The sequence below is a fragment of the Palaemon carinicauda genome, chromosome 11 (assembly GCF_036898095.1).
Source record: "Palaemon carinicauda isolate YSFRI2023 chromosome 11, ASM3689809v2, whole genome shotgun sequence".
Classification (NCBI taxonomy): Eukaryota; Metazoa; Arthropoda; class Malacostraca; order Decapoda; family Palaemonidae; genus Palaemon; species Palaemon carinicauda.
The window spans coordinates 2,293,401-2,314,525 of record NC_090735.1 but is presented as its reverse complement, the minus strand read 5'-3'; the positions used below and the strand labels follow the sequence as shown (position 1 = coordinate 2,314,525).

Sequence of the window (21,125 nt, the reverse complement as noted above, 5' to 3'; positions counted from 1 at the left end):
ATATATATATATATATATATATACATACATATATATATATATATATATATATATATATATATACACATATATATATACACAGTATAGGCAATTATATGTGCACAGTAAGTGTACCCATTTATACACACGTGCATTTATAGATAGATAGATAGATAGGTAAACATATATATGTATATATATATATATATATATATATATATATATATATATATATATCTGTATGGGTGAGAGGAAAATCACATTTCAATTTTCTGTGGAGTGTTTTATTGTTATACAAAATACTCTTCTATCCATGATTTTTTAAGTAATTTTATTCTTGACCTGGTTTGAAAGGTCACAAGAAAGTTGAACACAGGGAAGCATATCTTATAAAATTTTCTGAATAGAGAGAGAGAGAGAGAGAGAGAGAGAGAGAGAGAGAGAGAGAGAGAGAGAGAGAGAGAGAGAGAGAGAGAGAGAGAGAGAGAGAGAGAGAGAGACAGAGACAGACAGACAGACAGAGACAGAGACAGAGAGAGAGAGAGAGTTAATTTTTTCTAGATCAGAAAGAAATATGTGGAGACTTGTATTTTGTAGTCAAAGGGAGAGAAAGGGTGAGGAAAAGCGATGAACTATTATACAATTGATCTAAATATATTAATTCACAAGTGTTATCGAAAACGCGTTACTGAAGTTTAAAAACTTTCCTGAATCATCGTTTTAAAGTATAAAACAATTCAAGTAACCGAAATCATTTTGACGAATGTTGGTATATCTCACTTTACTTTAAGGGCTTCTTTTCTGGTCCTAAACAGCAGGGGAACCCTACTCTCTACAGGAGTCATTTTATCATGTTTGTTCCAAAGCATTCAACATTTCACATCGCATATTGCCCGTTTATTGTTAATTACATATCATTGGAGCACTTAAAAAACATGAAAGTCTTCAGTTCCCCCTTGAAAGTCTTAATATATTCAGTCTTTCGGATGTCTAGTGGGAGCTTATTGTATTCTCATAAGATTGAATAAATTCTATGTGAACACTTATTGTTCACATTAGGTAGCTTAATAAATTAAAAAATTAAAAATGGCGTCAGATTTAATAAGGTAATCCCCTCTTGCAGACGAGTACAGCTAACATGCTAAAGGTAAAGATGACTTTTGCTTTAGTTCTGCTACTGGCCATGTTGTCCCTTGCACATGAACAGCAAAACCCATTTCAAGAAATCCATATCCACGAGCAGCAGGAACACACACAGGAAAACCAAGAGCAGGTGTTCCAACACCAGGAACAGATTCAAAACGAAGAACAGGCACAGCTGCACCAATATCAGATACAACAGCATCATGATATGGTGCTTCAACAACAGGAACAGGTGTTTCGACAGCAGGAGGAGATGATTCAGCAGCAGGAAGAGATGATTCAGCAACACGAGCAGGTGTTTCAACAGCAAGAACAGGTACACCAACAGCAAGAACAGGTCCCTCACCAGGAGCAGGTTCATCACCAGGAACAGATTCATATACACCAAGAGGAAGTACAGGTACCTCACCAGGAGCAGGTTCATCACCAGGAACAGATTCATATACACCAAGAGGAAGTACAGGTACCTCAGCAAGAGCAGGTTCATCACCAGGAACAAATTTATATACACCAAGAGGAAGTACAGGTACCTCACCAAGAGCAGGTTCATCACCAGGAACAGATTCATCTACACCAAGAGCAAGTGCATCAACACCACGAGCAAGTACAGCAATTGCAAGAGCAGGTGCTTCAACAGCAGGAACAGATGCAGCAGCAGATGCTTCAACAGCAGGAACAGATGCAGCAGCAGATGCTTCATCAACAAGAGCAGGTACATGATCTCGAGGTGCACCTTCAACCAGAGTCAACTGGGGACAAGATCTCTCAACAAAACCAAATTTTGTGAGTATTATACTTTTACCTTTTTGCTCTGAAAAGTGTTCATACCCAAAGTAGGGAAGATATCATAGAGATCGATTATAAAAAGTAGTATCAGAAGGGAAAATGGGATTTTCATAATGTATTTTAGTTTCCATAGGGAAAAGCTTAAGGAAAAAGGAGACCTCATGGCAAATAGAACTTTGAAATTAGTGTTTGTTAGTCTTTTATGGCAAGATGGTAAGATTATTATTACTATTATCATTATTATTATTATCATTATTTTTAGCTAAGCTACAACCCCAGTTGGAAAACAAGGATGCTATAAGCTCAAGGGCTCCAACAGGGAAAAATACCCCAGCAAGGAAAGGAAATAAGGGAGTAAATAAACTACATGAAAAGTAATAAACAATTATAATAAAGTATCCTAGGAACAGTAACAACATTTAAATAAATCTGTCATATATAAACTATAAAAAGAGACTTCTGTCAGCGTGTTCAACATAAAATCATTTGCTGCAGGTTTGATAAAAACTATTTTAGAAATTCTTCTCATTCTTCAAGCTTTTCTGCTGATAAAATGAAGTGGAAATAACTCTATTATATATAAAATGATTATCAATAGAAATTCACTTCTTTATAAAGCTGTTTTTATTCAATACAAAGTTAGGTCTTCTATTTAAAAATCGTTGAAATTTCCGTGAATTTTTTATATTTCACACAGTTTTCTTGCAAGGTTTCAATCGTCCTGATCACAGCTCTGTTGGTTGCCTGCCACTGAGATGTCTTTTCAATTATTATTATTATTATTATTATTATTATTATTATTATTATTATTATTATTATTTAAAGGTTTAAAGACCATTAATGAATGCCAGAGGCAAGGGACAGTGACAATGCCCTAGCAAGTAGGACAATGCCCTAGTCACTGATCATAACTTTAACATATCAATTCCTTTCTGTTGTTCTACACGACTTTCTGACTCGTAGTTATTCAAGATTTTTCTTCTCTTTTCCTCCAATCTATCTGCTACCTGGCCCATCTGCACTATTTTCCCTTATAGTTTATTCCTCGTATCTCTAGCATTCTATATCATTGTTTTCTGTATTTCTTCATCTAACATAACCGTCTCATCATATCCTACTACGCCTATTGACGAAAAGGGCCTCGGTTAGATTTCGCCAGTCGTCTCTATCTTGAGTTTTTAAATCAGTACTTCTACAGGTTTGCAACATATTTCACATCTTGCTTTCCCAACAAGGATGAGAAGAAGAAGAATTAGTACTTGTTAGGCGGTATAAAAATCGAATGACTTGACCACCGCGAGTCTAGAGGTCCACACAAGGCCTTTCATTCATGACATTATCGTCACCTATTGGTATGTGTTAGCAGATACTTAATTTATCAAAAAGTAGGAAAGTCATAAGTGTGCGCGAGCAAACATATCCTCACATAGGAAATCAAAATGTATCATCAATATTGTTAGTAACATGACCCCCTACAGTATTTCCTGAAAGCAAACAGTAATCCACCGCATTAATACTAAGTATTCTATTTTTTTCTCTCATTTCAACACTGCCAATTATCTATTACAATCACTTTTCGACTAAATTTCTGGGCATGTCGTCCGTCAAAGCTCCTGACTTGCGAGAGTTTGGCTCTGAAAAGGGATTTCCATACCATACTTAACGAAGTTGCCCCCCAATGGACGCACCGGTACGTTCTTGCAAAACACTTATTTACATGTTTTTTTTTTGCATATTTTTGATAACTTTATGAGAAACTTCAGACATTTTCCAAAAGAATGAGACCAACCTGACCTCTCTATGACAAAACTTAAGGCTGTTAGAGCAATTTCAAAAAAAAAAAAAAAGATATAGCAAAATGTGCTTGAAAGTTCAACATAGCTTGGGGGTAAAAGGGCTAACGAAGGTGCCCCCAATGTACTTGTGGGTGTTACGCTTATATCCGTTTATACTAAAATCTATTCACTGACGAAGATTTTATTATTACTTGTTATATTACAAATATTTTAAGTTTAAAGGTTTAAAGGCCACTCATGAATGGCAGAGGCAAAGGACATTGACATAGCCCTAGCTATCAGCACAATGCCCTAGAGACTGACCATATATACATATGATCAGCGCCCAAGGGACCTCTCCACCTAAGTTAGGACCAGGTAGGGCTAGGCAATGATTGCTGATGACTCGGCAGGTAGACCTATAGGCTCCCCCCAAAGGCCCCATCCTCAGCTCACAAGGATGGTAAGGTTGCGGTGATCTAAAAAACTAACGAGTTTGGGCAGGACTCGAACCCTAGTCTGGGAATCATCAGGCAAGGGCATTACCAGCAAGCCAGGTTTTATGGGTTGAAGACATGGTTTGAACCAAGCATGATAGATCCATTCTTTTATTGGAGGTTTTATTGGTTAGGTTAGGTTAGGTTGATGCTTTAGAGAGGGTAGAATGTTATAGACGGGGTAGACTATTATAGGCAGCGTAGATTATTATAGACGCTGTAAATTTTTTGTAGACCGGCTGGATCTTTATAGAAGAGGTAGACTGATCATAAACTTTTTGCATTCACGTCAACAGGGAGTCCAGAGAACACGACGTCCAGCATCACTTGCACGACGAAGCCTTCCTCGACTCTACCCAGATGTCCGAAAATGAGAAGCAATACCATTTCTTCGTTGCTCACGACTACGATAAAGACTTGGAACTTGATGGGACCGAAATCATGCAGTCCTTCTTTCACGGTATTTCATGAAATCTTTTTTTTTTTTTATATATTCGTGCTTATTAATTTTTTCTGAAGACGATATTCAACGAATTATGAATATCTTTCATATTATTTTACCTCCTTACTTGAGGTCATCGCTTCATGATGTAAAGTTGAGAAATTTATGCAAGATATTAGTTCATCAAACATTCAGCTGGGCTCTACAAGGTACTAGAAGAGTTTGAAGAAACAGGTCTACATGGCTGGGGACTATGAAGCGTGGAGTAGGAGATGATGAATGGAAAAGTATTGAATCAAAAGCTCAAGATGTTCAAAATGTGACAAAATTGGAAAATGAATTTAAAATTCTCAAGATATAGCATTGATAAAAAAAAACTCAGACTATCTTTATGGAATCTACACATATCATCATCATCATCATCTCCTCCTACGCCTATTGACGCAAAGGGCCTCGGTTAGATTTCGCTAGTCGTCTCTATCTTGAGCTTTTAAGTCAATACTACTACATCTTCTACTTCACGCTTCATAGTCCTCAGCCATGTAGACCTGGGTCTTCCAACTCTTCTAGTTCCTTGAAGCCCAGTTGAAAGTTTGGTGAACTGATCTCTCTTGAGGAGTGCGAAGAGCATGCCAAAACCATCTCCATCTACCCCTCACCATAATCTCATCCACATATGGCGCTCGAGTAATCTCTTTTATAGTTTCATCCACTCATCTACTGAATGATATTCCATGGATTATAATAGTTTGTTCAACTTTGTTAATTTACACCCTTTTACCACGGAATCGATCATAATAAAGTTATTTACTCCCGGTACCTGCGGATAAATTCTATCTCTACTGGTAGAGTTATCTTGCTTGAGGGCACACTCGGGCACACTATTCTATCTTTAGTCCTTCCTCTTGTTCTTTAAGCTTTTTATAGTTTATATATGAAACATCTATTTCAATGTTGTTGTTTTCCTAAAATATTTCATTTTGGTTGTTTATTGCTTCTCTTGTAGTTTATTCATTTCTTTATTTCCTTTCCTCACTGGGCTGTTTTTTCCTATGGGAGCCCTTGGGCTTATAGCATCGTGTTTTTCCAACAAATGTTGCAGCTTAGCTATAATAATAATAATGATAATGATAATAATGATAATAATGAGGATATTGATATTGAGAATGATAATAACAATAACAATAACAATAACAATAGCAACGACGATAACGATAACAATAACGATAATAAATTAATACTATCATTATCATTATTATTATCATTATATTATCATTATTATTATTATTATTATTATTAATATTATTATTATTATAATAATAATAATAATAATAATAATAATAATAATAATGATGATGATAATAGTAACTTGAAATCTATCTTCAGTTGGGTGTAGTTTGAGCTCTTTTTCAGCAGTAGGCCTACACTACTGTATAATATTTAAAAAAAAAAAAAAAAAAAAAAGCTCAAAACCTTTTCACTCCCCCTGTTGCTAATTCTGGTTTGCCTTTTTTTTCAGGAGAGGAGGAGCGTATCATTCCAGAGGAAGAACTGGCTTCAACGATTGACTTCCTTCTGAGAGAGTTCGATTTCGACCGGAATGGAAAGCTAGACTTTCCAGAATACATGTCTTCATCAGTAAGATTTTTGGAACAGAAATTCCATTAACCATTCTCTGCAAGAACCTCTGAGAGAATTTGCATTATATCTACACATAGAAAAACCGTCATTTTGATCTGAAATTCTCCGTAAAAAATATCCGGTTCTCAACCGTATTTCAGTAAAACACAGGCAACCGTAATTTTACCATACTTTGTTATTATCTCTTATGGGTTGGTGACCGTAATATCACTCCTTCACGTCAATATGTCATTTTTTAAAACGGTAAATGCCTGGCAACATTTATTTCAGGCTTTTTGCCATCTTTTACGGGAAATTTTTAACAGTGTATATTTACATTTAAATTCTAGGATGAAGTATCCAAATTTCTAATTTTGGTACTACGCTTCTTAGCCTACACTTAAAAAGTTTACCGTAAAAAAAAAAAAAAAAAAATAAATAAATAAATAAATAAATGTTGCCAAGCATTTACTATTTCAAAATCGGATATATTGACGTGAAGGAATGATATTACGGTCACCAACCCGTAAGAGATAATAACAAAGTATGGTACAAATTACGGTCGCCCGTATTTTACTGAAATACGACTGAGAACAGTATTTTCACGGAGGATTACAGATTGATATTAGGATTTTTTTAACTTACTTAACTTACTTTTACTTAAAATGGGGAATTAGACGGACGGAAAAACTTAATTCTGGTCAGTAAGCAAGCAAGAAGTCAACATGATTATCACTTGACATTCCTACTCTGTCGGAATTTCCACATTAAACAAAAAAAGTCCTGTTCGGTTGAACATATGTTGAAATTTGAACAAAAATCCTACTTGTTCAGAGACGTTTTCTCGGTAACCTCCTTCTATCAGTTATCGTTGTTTCTTGTTTTGTTGTTATTATTGTTATTTGTTATTTCTAACACTTAAATAACTACGCAAATTTCTTTTTTTTTTTAATGGTAAATTTTCCTTTAGTGTTTCAGTCTTTGTGTCACTTTGAAGTTTTCTGAAAAAAAAAAAAATTAATTTGATTTTTTGTATGTTTTCATGTTCGTTTCGGTGATACAATAAATTAATCATAAGGATTTTTTACAAATCCGTTTATCATTCTGACCTATTATTATTATTATTATTATTATTATTATTATTATTATTATTATTATTATTATTATTATTATTATTAGCCAAGCTACAACCCTAGTTGGTAAGGCAAGATGCTATAAGCCTAAGGGCTCCAATAGGGAAAAATATCTCAATGAGGAAAGGAAATAAAGAAATAGATAAATGATGAGAATAAATTAACAATAAATCATTCTAAAAACAATAACAACGTCAAAACAGATATGTCATATATAAACTATAAAAAGACTCATGTCAGCCTGGTCAACATAAAAACATTTGCTCCAACTTTGAACTTTTGAAGTTCTACTGATTCAACTACCCGATTAGGAAGATCATTCCACAACTTGGTAACAGCTGGAATAAAACTTCTAGAATACTGTGTAGTATTCATAGTACACTACGCAATAAATTCCTATACTCTAATCTTTTAAAATAAGCATTTCTGTTTTTAGAAGACTTAAACGTCTATAAAAATTATTATCATTATTATTATTATTATTAGTAGTAGTAGTAGTAGTAGTAGTAGTAGTAGTAGCTAAGCTACAATCATAGTTGGAAAAGTAGGATTCTATAAGCCCAAGGGCTCCAACGAGGAAAAAATAACCCGGTAAGGAAAGGAAATAAGAAAATAAGTAAACCTCAAAGGAAGTAATGAACAATCAAAATAAAATATTTCGACAACTTGAAAGATAGAATTCTAAAAAAAAAAAAAAATAGGAACAGAATGTTTTGAAACATACCCTTGGTTATAATAATATCTATCTATCTCCCTATCTATCTAATTATCTTTTGACTGGATACGATAGTGTTTTTATGTTGACCAGACTGACATGAGTCTTTTTATAGTTTATATATGGCATATCTGTTTTTGACGTTGTTAATAGTTTATATATGACATATCTATTTTGACGTTGTTACTGTTTTTAGAATGATTTATTGTTAATTTGTTCCCATCATTTATTTATTTCCTTATTTCCTTTCCTCACTGGGCTATTTTTCCCTATTGGAGCCCTTGGGCTTATAGCATCTTGCTTTTCCAATTAGAGTTGTAGCTTGGCTAGTAATAATAATAATAATAATAATAATATACACATTAACGTCAACCTACACAGAATTATAATAAGATATGATTTTCATTATAAAATATGCAGTCACACAGCTTTCGTACGTTCAAAGAAAATTACAAACAAGTTCACTATCAGTTAATAATCAATTACTTTGAATGTCAATAACATTTATGGTGATAATTTCATGTAAACAACATTATTCACATCACAAATTCTAAACTAAGTAGATCAATGTGAACATAGTGTTCATGTGTTGTGGTACTTAATTATCAAAATATTATTATTATTATTATTATTATTATTATTATTATTATTATTAGCAAAGCTACAACCCTAGTTGTAAAAGCAAGATGCTATAAGCCCAAGGGCTCCAACAGGGAAAAATAGCCCAGTGAGAAAAGGAAATAAGGAAATAAATATATGATGGGAACAAATTAACAATAAATCATTCTAAAAACAGTAACAACGTCAAAATAGATATGTCACATATAAACTATTAACAACGTCAAAAACAGATATGTCATATATAAACTATAAAAAGACTCATGTCAGCCCGGTCAACATAAAAACATTTGCTCCAACTTTGAACTTTTGAAGTTCTACTGATTCAACTAACCGATTAGGAAGATCATTCCACAACTTGGTAACAGCTGGAATAAAACTTCTACAATAAAGTATAGGTCTTAAATGCATTTTCTCTATATTCTCGGAGCCTAATTCTAATACTCAGACATTTCCCATCGTGAGGCTCAATACAACAAAGTATTCTAGAAGTTTTATTCCAGCTGTGACCAGATTGTGGAATGATCTTCCTAATCAAGAGTTGAATCGGTGGAACTTCAAAAGTTCAAACTTGCAGCGAATGATATTATGTTGAACAAGGTGACATTAGTCTCTGTTTATAGTTTTTATATGAAAGATGTTTTAATGTTGTTAATGTTTTTAAAATATTTTATTCTAATTGTTCATGACTTCCTATATCGTGTATTTATTTCCTTATTTCCTTTCCTCACTGGGCTATTTTTCCCTGTTGTAGCCCTTGCTTTTCCAACTAGGGTTGTAGCTTAGCTAGTAATAATAACAATAACAATAACAATGACAACAACAACAACAACAACAACAATAATAATAATAATAATAATAATAATAATAATAATAATAATAATAATAATGAAAGTGACAATGACAATGACAATAATAATAATAATAATAATAATAATAATAATAATAATAATTCTGGAGAGAGTCGACCATAAGAATTGACGTAATTGAAAAGAAAGGACTCATGCCAATGGTGAAGCCTTTTATGAATGATTAAGAATTTTTGAATGGGAACATGAAATGACAACTTTACTAATTACAGATTCTCGCTTGACTTTTGTGGGCGGGGCTTCATTGCACACAAACCTTATGTATTTGTGGCAAACTCTATCTCTTCGAACCATTTGTCAAGCAGGTTCGACAACCTGGTTCGAGGTACCGTTCGATCGTGTAAACCCCCGCTCTAGAGGCTTATTCAAGAAATGTGTTTTATTTCTTCGTTGAAATAAATTTTAAACTATAACACCCCTCGGAAAGCAATCTTAAAAGCAAAATTTGGCATAATAGCTTCATATTTTTACACATTTTTATATTAATAGGTATTATGAAAAATACAAAAATATATAAAAAAAAAATCAAAGTGGCTTATTCTTTAAAAGTAATTTTTACGCCTAACCTTGTGGAAAAATGCTACAAGTTAATATTCTGTTACAGAAAAGGTATAAAAATCCAAAAATTTATAAAGAAATCAAGTCTAACCTAGTGGAAAGATACTACACGTTAATATTCAGTTACAGGAAAGTTAAAATTATTAGAATAAAAGTATGAAAAGTATAATTTCTAATAACATATGCTGCAGATGAAATGTGTTCGAATTATCTCGATATCCAAAATTTAAGATAAAATCTTAGTTAGCCTACACCAACACCACCTCTGTTGTATTTCGATTAAAATCTTCATATTATGAAACGAAATCTCTTTCATGTGAGTATTCATATTGAATAAAATATCTTGTTGCATAGGTTTGAGAGGTGAATTTTATAATGACACTGTTTTGTTCGTCGTAATATATCAACAAAACATCCCTTACAACGAGTTCGCATTCAGGCAATATACTTTGGTTATAATGACACTGTTTTTTCGTCGTAATATATCAACAAAACATCCCTTACAACGAGTTCGCATTCAGGCAATATACTTTGGTTATAATGACACTGTTTTTTCGTCATAATCTATCAAAAAAACATCCCTTACAAAGAGTTCGCATTCAGGCAATATACTTTGGTTATAATGACACTGTTTTGTTCGTCGTAATATATCAACAAAACATCCCTTACAACGAGTTCGCATGCAGGAAATATACGTTGGTCTCCCATAAAACTCTTCTTCTTTCGTTTTCTCTGTTTGTGAATTTTGCTAAGATTCTACAAGACCATAGTTTAAAATACTTTCTCGCACAACTAATAGTATTTTAGTGGACCTACAATGGCCGTTGCATCAGTATGAATAAGTGATCATTTCATATTATCAATAATTCGAAAAATATCGCAAAATATTACCAGATATGGTGAAAAATAAAAAAAGACGAGTCATATTCTTAGCGCGTATATGAAGAGAATGTAAATTATCCGGTACAATCTTATTATTAATATAATTTGATCGCTTTGTGATTAAAGAGACAATATAAATATTACTTAATCGTTGGCAAATGTAAAAGGTTGTTATCAAAAACATCCAAATATATTGCTTTAATAATAAGAAATTGTATTAAATAGATTTAATTTCTTAATTTTCTCTTTACCTATGCCTCACCCTAAGTCAACAATATCAAATTATTAATATTGAATTATAAATATCAAATTACATAAAAAAATCAAAGGAATTTATAAAAGCGAAACATTCCTTCCTCTTCTTGAATATAACACTATGTGTGGGAAATATAAATAGTAAACTGAAAATTTGCTTTTTGCGAATTTGTTTTCTTTTTTTTTTTTTTTGCTTTGCAAAAGTTAATCAAATAAAAAAATAAATTCAATATTGCATCAGCTCTCAGTGTAAAAGTCACACATATTTCTGCACAAACTTTTTTTTTATTTCATTTGCCACAGCGAAATTCGTTTGTTTTATTAATAAATATTTTATTTTTTGCTTTTTTTTTACATGGAAATAAAATAGCATTGAGCAGTACCGTGGCTTTCTCTGTCGTCAACTGTCGCACATATATATACATATTTGTTTAAATATATATTATTTATGCAAGCATTTTTTTCTCATGGCAATATCATGCTATAAATTGAAGATATTAATGCATTGAATAATTACTGTCCAATAGTAGCAGAAAATTGTCCATTAATGGAAACTAAATAACATTTCCTATTATTTCATAGAATATCAATCTCCACTTTCTATTGTTTTTTTTCTAAATTTTCTTAAAAGGGTTACATGTCCTGTTGTTTCCAAAATACTTATTATTATTATTATTATTATTATCATTATTATTATTATTACTATTATTATTATTATTATTATTATTATTATTATTATTAAATTATTATTATTATTATCATTATTAAATTATTATTATTATTATTATTATTATTATTAAATTATTATTATTATTGATATTATTATTATTATTATTAAATCATTATTAGTATTATTATTATTATTATTATCCAATTATTATCATTATTATTATTATTATTATTATTATTATTATTATTATTATTATTGTTATCATTATTAAATTATTTTTATCATTAAATCATTATTAGTATTATTATCATTATTATTATTATTATTATTATTATTATTATTATTATTATTATTATTATTATTATTATTATTATTATTATTAGCTAAGCTACAAGCATAGTTGGAAAAGTAGGATGCTATAAGCCCAAAGGCTCCAACAAGGAAAATTTAAGAGATCTTTGCTCAGACAGCCTATATGATGTTTACAACTCTTTCAGACGGTTAAAGTCATTTGCACCAGATAGCCCGTACAATGGTTATAACGCTTCCAGAAGGCTAAAACCAATGGCTAAAACACCGTTTGCTTGCTTGTATATTATAAATTTAATTTAGAATTAACCATTAAAGTGTCATATAAGCTTTAGAATTACCCTGTAATTTACTTTAGTGCTTATATCACTTAAGCCAGGTGGGCTGACATAATCCTAGTTAAATCAGCAGTAGTTTAAGCCAGGTGGGCTGACATAATCCTAGTTAAATCAGCAGTAGTTTAAGCCAGGTGGGCTGACAAATCCTAGTTAAATCAGCAGTATAGTTTAAGCCAGGTGGGCTGACATAATCCTAGTTAAATCAGCAGTAGTTTAAGCCAGGTGGGTTGACATAATCCTAGTTAAATCAGCAGTAGTTTAAGCCAGGTGGGCTGACATAACGCGTGCTGTTGATGATCCTAGTTAAATCAGAAGTAGTTTAAGCCAGGTGGGCTGACATAACGCGTGCTGTTGATGATCCTAGTTAAATCAGAAGTAGTTTAAGCCAGGTGGGCTGACATAACGCGTGCTGTTGATGATCCTAGTTAAATCAGAAGTAGTTTAAGCCAGGTGGGCTGACATAATCCTAGTTAAATCAGCAGTAGTTTAAGCCAGGTGGGTTGACATAATCCTAGTTAAATCAGCAGTAGTTTAAGCCAGGTGGGCTGACATAACGCGTGCTGTTGATGATCCTAGTTAAATCAGAAGTAGTTTAAGCCAGGTGGGCTGACATAACGCGTGCTGTTGATGATCCTAGTTAAATCAGAAGTAGTTTAAGCCAGGTGGGCTGACATAACGCGTGCTGTTGATGATCCTAGTTAAATCAGAAGTAGTTTAAGCCAGGTGGGCTGACATAACGCGTGCTGTTGATGATCCTAGTTAAATCAGAAGTAGTTTAAGCCAGGTGGGCTGACATAACGCGTGCTGTTGATGATCCTAGTTAAATCAGAAGTAGTTTAAGCCAGGTGGGCTGACATAACGCGTGCTGTTGATGATCCTAGTTAAATCAGAAGTAGTTTAAGCCAGGTGGGCTGACATAACGCGTGCTGTTGATGATCCTAGTTAAATCAGAAGTAGTTTAAGCCAGGTGGGCTGACATAACGCGTGCTGTTGATGATCCTAGTTAAATCAGCAGTAGTTTATTTTACTTTTCACTTTTCAGGTGTAAATTCTTATTTTCTGGTCCTATACAGTAGGGGAACCCTACTCTCTACAGGACCTTCACAGTCATTTTATCGTATGTGTTCCATGGACTTCAGCATTTCACCCCGCATATTGCTCGTTAAAGCCAAAATCGTTAAATATTACTTAAATACCATTAGATTACCATAATTCTAATATATGTTATTTATATTATTACTCTGGTGATTCTGTATCAATTTTAATGAAATCGTGGGAAAAATCGCCTTTTTCACTTTTATTCAAAAGTGAAAAAGTCGATTTTTCTCGAAAAATACTGCACTGAATTTAATAATAATTATCATGAATAATGCTAATTGGTGTGGGGACACATTACTTAGAGGAATTTTCTTTATCTTCGTTTAATCTTATTTAATTGATGTCTATATTTTTTTCAATTTGAAAATTATACCAAATCTAAAATAAATCTAAAAACTAAATTCATCAGACCAGATTATTTAGTTTTTATTTTCATTTCCAACAATGTCTTTGGATTGAAAATATCTTTGTAAATTATGGACAAAAAATATTTTCGAATGTCAATAACTATAAAGCAGAGATGCCGACCCCCAAATTTTTGCAACAAGAATACAAAGAAAAACATCACAATGTCACCTCCAAATACAATTTCTATCGTCAATAATAATTAGAAACTGCTCTCAATTACTTTAGAAATAAATGAACTTACTTGCTATATAGCTTTCCTTGCTAATTACCGCAAGCATGGTCCAGAGGGGCCGTTGCACCGCCATATCCCGTGGGAGTACTACAGTACTACTACCAACTCTAGGTGAAGGTATCAGGAGGCGCAATCTCCAGCCTTGTTACTTAATTCTGTCTTACAAGGGCTATATTTTCCCTAGACTTAGATAGGATTCTTCTTTTGCTTTCAGGCATGATGAGGATACCACTACACTTCACTAGCACTATAAATAGCGAGAAAAACGTGACCACACCGAGACCGCACGGCACAACTCTTTTCACTAGTGGTTTCTGATATTCACTGAAACACAGACGCTGTTGAGCTCTCAAACATTAGGTTTCTAGTCTGATAATCTTCTCTATTCTATAAGAATACCGTACTCATCATAGATTACAGTGATTTCGAGAACATGGTCTCGCGTTGCTACGAGAGATATATGTAGTGCCATATACCTTTAGCACAAAAAGAAAAAATAATAACTAGGTTGATTATGGTACTTTGCCACGTAACTCTTTAGTTGTGATGCAGTTCACTGCCAAATATTCATGATTTTTTATATTCCAATGTATATCTATGAAAATTAACGACTTAAAATCATAACTTAACATTAAACAGACCTAGGATGTAATTTTTTAACAAATGTTCAAGTGTAGAGGAGGTAGAGAAGCCCTGTGTGTCAATAGGCGTAGGAGGAGATGATGATGATTAAGTGCAGATTGCTTATATAGTCTGACAGGTAAAGTGAAGTAAATACTATCAAGATTATTCTATTGGTTCCTTTAAGCTTTTTAACTTTACAAATATTGGGAGGACACCATTTTAATATGTCCTCTTCGGAGAACTCATACAGATCTCTGCAATTAAATTATTCATTTAGCCTAATTAAAAGTTTGGGTGGGCAGATAGGCCTCACCCTTTTGATAACATCGGATGGGGAAGGTGCAAAATTAGTTAGCGACACTTCCATTGCCAGCCTATACTAGCAAACAATGACCATGTCTTTTCAAATTGCCTTGAGGAATGCTGCCAAACTGTGGAAAAAAATATTCCCCGGTTCAAGAGCCCTCTGTGTCCACCCCAAGGCTTCAGCAGTGAAATAATATTCGTGTTGAAGCCAAATGACCAAGTCAAAGCATTCTCTTGTTAAGACCTCGTCTCTGGAACTCTGGTTTCTCGCTGCTCTTTCCACAACACTGTGATTGTGGGCACGCTACTTAGAGACGTAGGTGCAAAGCGCTGCATTCTGCAGAAAGTTCATTATCATTAATTACCTCCTACACAGACTCCACAGCTTGATTACTATTAACTACACTAATTGAACAGCTACAAGCGCATTAAAATCTAATGTTTCTCTTTGTTTTCAAGGATGACCATATAAGGGTGTTAGAATTCTAATGAATTAACTATCGAGCGTGAGAAACTCTTCATATTAATGTAATTTCTTAATTGTTGCTGAATTTTATGAATATTGCTGATATTCAGCGTTGATGTTTTTGTTTATTTACAATTAGGCATGTCTTCGTATCTCAATTTCTTGGCTCAAGAAAGAAAATACTCAACCATCTCGACGAAGTAGAAGAATTTCATCAGGATTATTATTATTATTATTATTATTACTGGTAGCAGACACAGAAGAGAAGCTTGACCGACTAGTGACAGAATTTGGAAGGGTGTGTGAGAGAAGGAAGTTGAGAGTTAAGAGTAAGGTTATGAGATGTACGAGAAGGGAAGGTGGTGCAAGGTTGAATGTCATGCTGAATGGAGAGTTACTTGAGGAGGTGGATCAGTTTAAGTACTTGGGGTCTGTTGTTGCAGCAAATGGTGGAGTGGAAGCAGATGTACGTCAGAGAGTGAATGAAGGTTGCAAAGTGTTGGGGGCAGTTAAGGGAGTAGTAAAAAATAGAGGGTTGGGCATGAATGTAAAGAGAGTTCTATATGAGAAAGTGATTGTACCAACTGTGATGTATGGATCGGAGTCGTGGGGAATGAAAGTGATGGAGAGACAGAAATTGAATGTGTTTGAGATGAAGTGTCTAAGGAGTATGGCTGGTGTATCTCGAGTAGATAGGGTTAGGAACGAAGTGGTGAGGGAGAGAACGGGTGTAAGAAATGAGTTAGCGGCTAGAGTGGATATGAATGTGTTGAGGTGGTTTGGCCATGTTGAGAGAATGGAAAATGGTTGTCTGCTAAAGAAGGTGATGAATGCAAGAGTTGATGGGAGAAGTACAAGAGGAAGGCCAAGGTTTGGGTGGATGGATGGTGTGAAGAAAGCTCTGGGTGATAGGAGGATAGATGTGAGAGAGGCAAGAGAGCGTGCTAGAAATAGGAATGAATGGCGAGCGATTGTGACGCAGTTCCAGTAGGCCCTGCTGCTTCCTCCGGGGCCTTAGATGACCGCGGAGGTAGCAGCAGTAGGGGAGTCAGCATTATGAAGCTTCATCTGTGGTGGAAATGTGGGAGGTTGGGCTGTGGCACCCTAGCAGTACCAGCTGAACTCGGTCGAGTCCCTGATTAGGCTGAAGGAACATAGAGAGTAGAGGTTCCCTTTTTGTTTTGTTTCATTGTTGGTGTCGGCTACCCCCCAAAATTGGGGGAAGTGCCTTGGTATATAGATAGATTACTAGCCAAGCTACAACCCCAGTTGATAAAGCAAGATGCTATAAGCCCAAGGGCTCCAATAGGGAAAAATAGCCCAGTGAGGAAAGGAATTAAGGAAATGAATAAATGATGAGAACAAGTTAACAATAAATCATTCTAAAACAGTAACAACGTCAAAAACAGATATGTCATATAATAAACTATGGGTATGGATGGCTGAAAGCGGCTCAGGGGAGCTGATTCCCACTGACGACCGATTAATTTAATCGAACAGCAACATGTGGAAATTGTTGATGAAGTCCTGATCCTATCCGTCAGGGAACTTCTACCACCAGATCATTCGCCGGTACACGTTGTTATGAACAACTCTTCCGTTCATAACACAAAGGTTGTCCGTGAATAGTTTGCTGAACAGAGCGATGTCATACGGATGAACTAGCCTACAAAATCTCATGACCTCAATCCTATCCGTATGGGAATCATTAAGACCGAAAAGAGAGATGAATAATTATTGTCAATCGTTAGTAGATCAATAGCAAAAAGGCTTAGAGGTATGGTTGATAATGGATGGAGGTCATGCTAAAGATTATACTTATCATTTCTTATATATATTCATGTTATAGGCTACAACTTGACTCATCACGCAGATAATGATGGTTTGATCTTTATAAAAAAAATTAAAACTTGTTTAATGTTATACCAAAGAAACATATATTTACTATTACATTGACTATCATAATGTGGCCAAAAACGTTTTTATTATTCCTTTGAATAATTACATCATACTCTAAATGCCACAAAATACGAATTACTGTCATGCAGTTCCTTCACTATCTAAGCTCGATGTAATGATATTAACTATTTGAATATTACATATTAACTACGTGTTACTCAATATCTCTTTCAAACCAGCGAACAGAATTAATCAGTCATTTAGACAAACTATAAAGTTCATCCTACTCCTTATTACGTCCTAAAAACGTATCATTCAATAAAAAATTAATTATTTGGTAATCAGAATTTATTCTTCTGATAGAAAATGTTATAAAAATCATCTTATAAAGGGCTGCCTTTATATATTGATAAAAAAATTAAGAAATTCCTTCAAAAAGAAAAAAAAAAACTTCAGCTCAATTATTCCTTATAATAAATTACATTATATTTGAAATGTAACAAAATACGAATTACAGTCATGTATTTGTAGTTCTTTCACTATATAAAGCTTGATAGAATAATAGGATTTATTTGAATGTTGAATGTTAGTCACGTCTTACTCATTACCGAGTGTACCCTCAAGCAAGAGAACTCTAACCCAAGACAGTGGAAGACTATGGTGCATAGGCTATGGCACTATCCCAGATTAGAGAAAAATGGTTTGATTTTGGAGTGTCCTCCTAGAAGAACTGCTTACCATAGCTAAAGAGTCTGTTCTACCCTCACAAAGAGCCAGCAAACAGAATTAATCAGTCATTTAGACAAGCTTTAAAAGCTCATCCTAACTCATATGACGTCCCGAAGACGTACTTTTTCTAATAAAAATAATTATTCAGTTATTAGAATGTATCCTTTGATAAAATGTTATTAAAGCATCTCATAAGGGACGGTCTCTCTCTCTCTCTCTCTCTCTCTCTCTCTCTCTCTCTCTCTCTCTCTCTCTCTCTCTCTCTCTCTATATATATATATATATATATATATATATATATATATATATTGAATAAAATAGGTCTCTAATTCCGTTAAAAACTAAACAATTTCAAACCCCCCCCCCCCCCCCCCCCCCAATAACTAAAGAATTTCAAAGCAATTTCATGGAAATTCGGGCAAGTTTTCCCAACAGCAACTCATAAGTCCCGAGAACTCTCTCTTGGCGGGATATTCCAGTCTTCTGATTGGCTGTGTCTCCTCAGCTGTGATTGGTTATTGCCTTTGTTGACAAACTCACACATACACATCTAACATCGTTACCAAAACTGAGTTAGTTATTCCTTCGAAAGTTACGTATTTACTTAGCTTACGCATTTGAACAAGATCCATTATTTATTCTATTATAAAACTAATAATAATTTAAGCTACTTTTCATATGAAATGTAATTTCTAAATCTAAATTTATTTACAATAAGTATTAGTATTTTAGCTCTTTCCAGTGGAATTCATTCATAAAACAAAATTGTATGACGTCACTTACAGCCACCAATCACAGCAGAGAACAAATCAGCCAATGAAACAACAGATATTTCCCGCTAAAGAGTGCATCAAGTGAGAGGGGTTCCTCTCAATTATAGGCTGCTGTTGACGAACAAATCAAATTCACATGCAAGTTTGTTTAAACGCTCTAGTTAAAGGGCTTTTTTTTATTACATAATGATTATTTTGAATTTGCAGTCTGAAGTATGCAGTAACCCCTACGATATATACTATGATTTGGTAATCATTTATTCAATTACATTATGCTTGAAATGTAACAAAATACAAATTAAAGTTATGTACTTACTTCAATAAAGAAAGCTCGATATAATATTTCACTCAAACCAGTAAATAATAATTATTATTATTATTATTATTATTAAATGCTAAGCTACAACCCTAGTTGGAAAAGCAGGATGCTATAAGCCCAGGGGCCCCAACAGGGAAAATAGCTCAGTGAGGAAAGGAAACAAGGAAAAATAAAATATTTTAAGAATAGTAACAACATTTAAATAAATATTTCCTATATAAACAATAAAAACTTCAACAAAACAAGAGAAAGAGAAACTAGATACAACAGTGTGCCTGAGTGTACCCTCAAGCAAGAGAACTCTAACCCAAGACAGTGGAAGGCCATGGTACAGAGGCTATAGCACTACCCAAGACTAGAGAACAATGGTTCGATTTAGGAGTGTCCTTCTCCTAGAAGAGCTGCTTACCATAGCTAAAGAGTCTCGTCTACCCTTACCAAGAGGAAAGTAGCCACTGAACAATTACATTGCCGTAGTTAACCCCTAGGTTGAAGAAGAATTGTTTAGTAATCTCAGTGTTGTCAGGTGTATGAGGACAGAGGAGAATCTGTAAAGAATAGGCCAGACTATTCGTTGTCTGTGTAGGCAAAGGGAAAGAACCGTAACCAGAGAGAAGGATCCAATATGGTACTGTCTGGCCAGTCAAAGGACCCCCTCTCTCTAGCGGTAGTATCTCAACGGGCGGCTGGTGCCCTGGCCAACCTACTACCTATAGCAAAGACAAGCTGTAAACTTCATCCTACTCATGATGACGTCACAAAGACGTATTTGCTTATTAAAATTAATGGTTCAGTAATGAGAATCAATGCCTCTAATAAAATATGTTATCAACCCATTTTATAACGGTCTGACTAGATATATAGACCGTTTGAAAGCAATTTTAATGGAAATTCGGGCAGGTTTCTCGAAACATCAACTCAGACAATTCTGGAAATCCCCTATGGTGTGATATTCCAGTCCTCTGATTGGCTAATACTTCCTCAACCGTGATTGGTAGTTGCCTTCGCTCACAGAGACGAATTCCTTCCATATGGATGATTTGGTAATCATAAATCATCTCTCTAATAAAAACGTGTTATATCTCTAATGCGTTTAAAAATGAACAATCTTTAACTCCATCCTAGTGCGTTGAAATTCGGGTAGGTTTCTCAAACAGTCATAAGTCGCCTTTACTCTATTATGACGTACTATTCAAGTCCTCTGATTGGGTATGTGTTCCTCAGCTGTGATTGGCAGTTGCCTTCTCTTACTACAGCTTAACAAACAAACACACGCACATCTAACATCGTAGTCAGGGCACAGTCAAGTACTCCTTCGAATATGACAATTATTTAACCTATGCCGTTCAACAAGAACTATTATTTATCTATTACTAATTCAGTAATCATTCTAAGTTTATCTCCATGAAATTTGTAGTTTCTAAGCCATAATTTATCTGCAATAAGTATATGTCACCACTGCCCAGTTAAATTCATTCATGACATCACAGGTAATCGCCAATCACAGCATAGGATGAATCAGCCAATGGCGCTCCAGATATTTCCCGCTAAAATTGCATAAGGCGAGAGGGTTCCTCTGATTTATGGGCTGTGTTGGCGAACGAATCACATTCACACGAAATATTTTCGTCGTTTCAAGTTTTTCTTCCCATTTCTTATTCTTTTTTATATATTATAAGTAT

The 21,125-nt window shown here is 34.1% G+C and overlaps 1 protein-coding gene across 3 annotated transcripts in view; it reads left to right on the top strand.

Moving 5' to 3' along the window:
* Positions 1-6,459, top strand: part of LOC137649557 (putative cyclin-dependent serine/threonine-protein kinase DDB_G0272797/DDB_G0274007) — a 12,247-nt gene extending 5,788 nt beyond the window's left edge. For 2 of the 3 annotated variants that reach the window (XM_068382543.1, XM_068382545.1), the window contains exons 2-4: positions 1,103-1,905; positions 4,477-4,640; positions 6,142-6,459. In XM_068382543.1, coding sequence (XP_068238644.1) covers positions 1,103-1,905; positions 4,477-4,640; positions 6,142-6,290 — 1,116 coding nt within the window. In that variant the 3' untranslated portion in view covers positions 6,291-6,459. The remainder of the gene's footprint in view (positions 1-1,102; positions 1,906-4,476; positions 4,641-6,141) is intronic. The other variant, XM_068382544.1, reaches the window with a different exon arrangement.
* Positions 6,460-21,125: the final 14,666 nt, after the last annotated feature.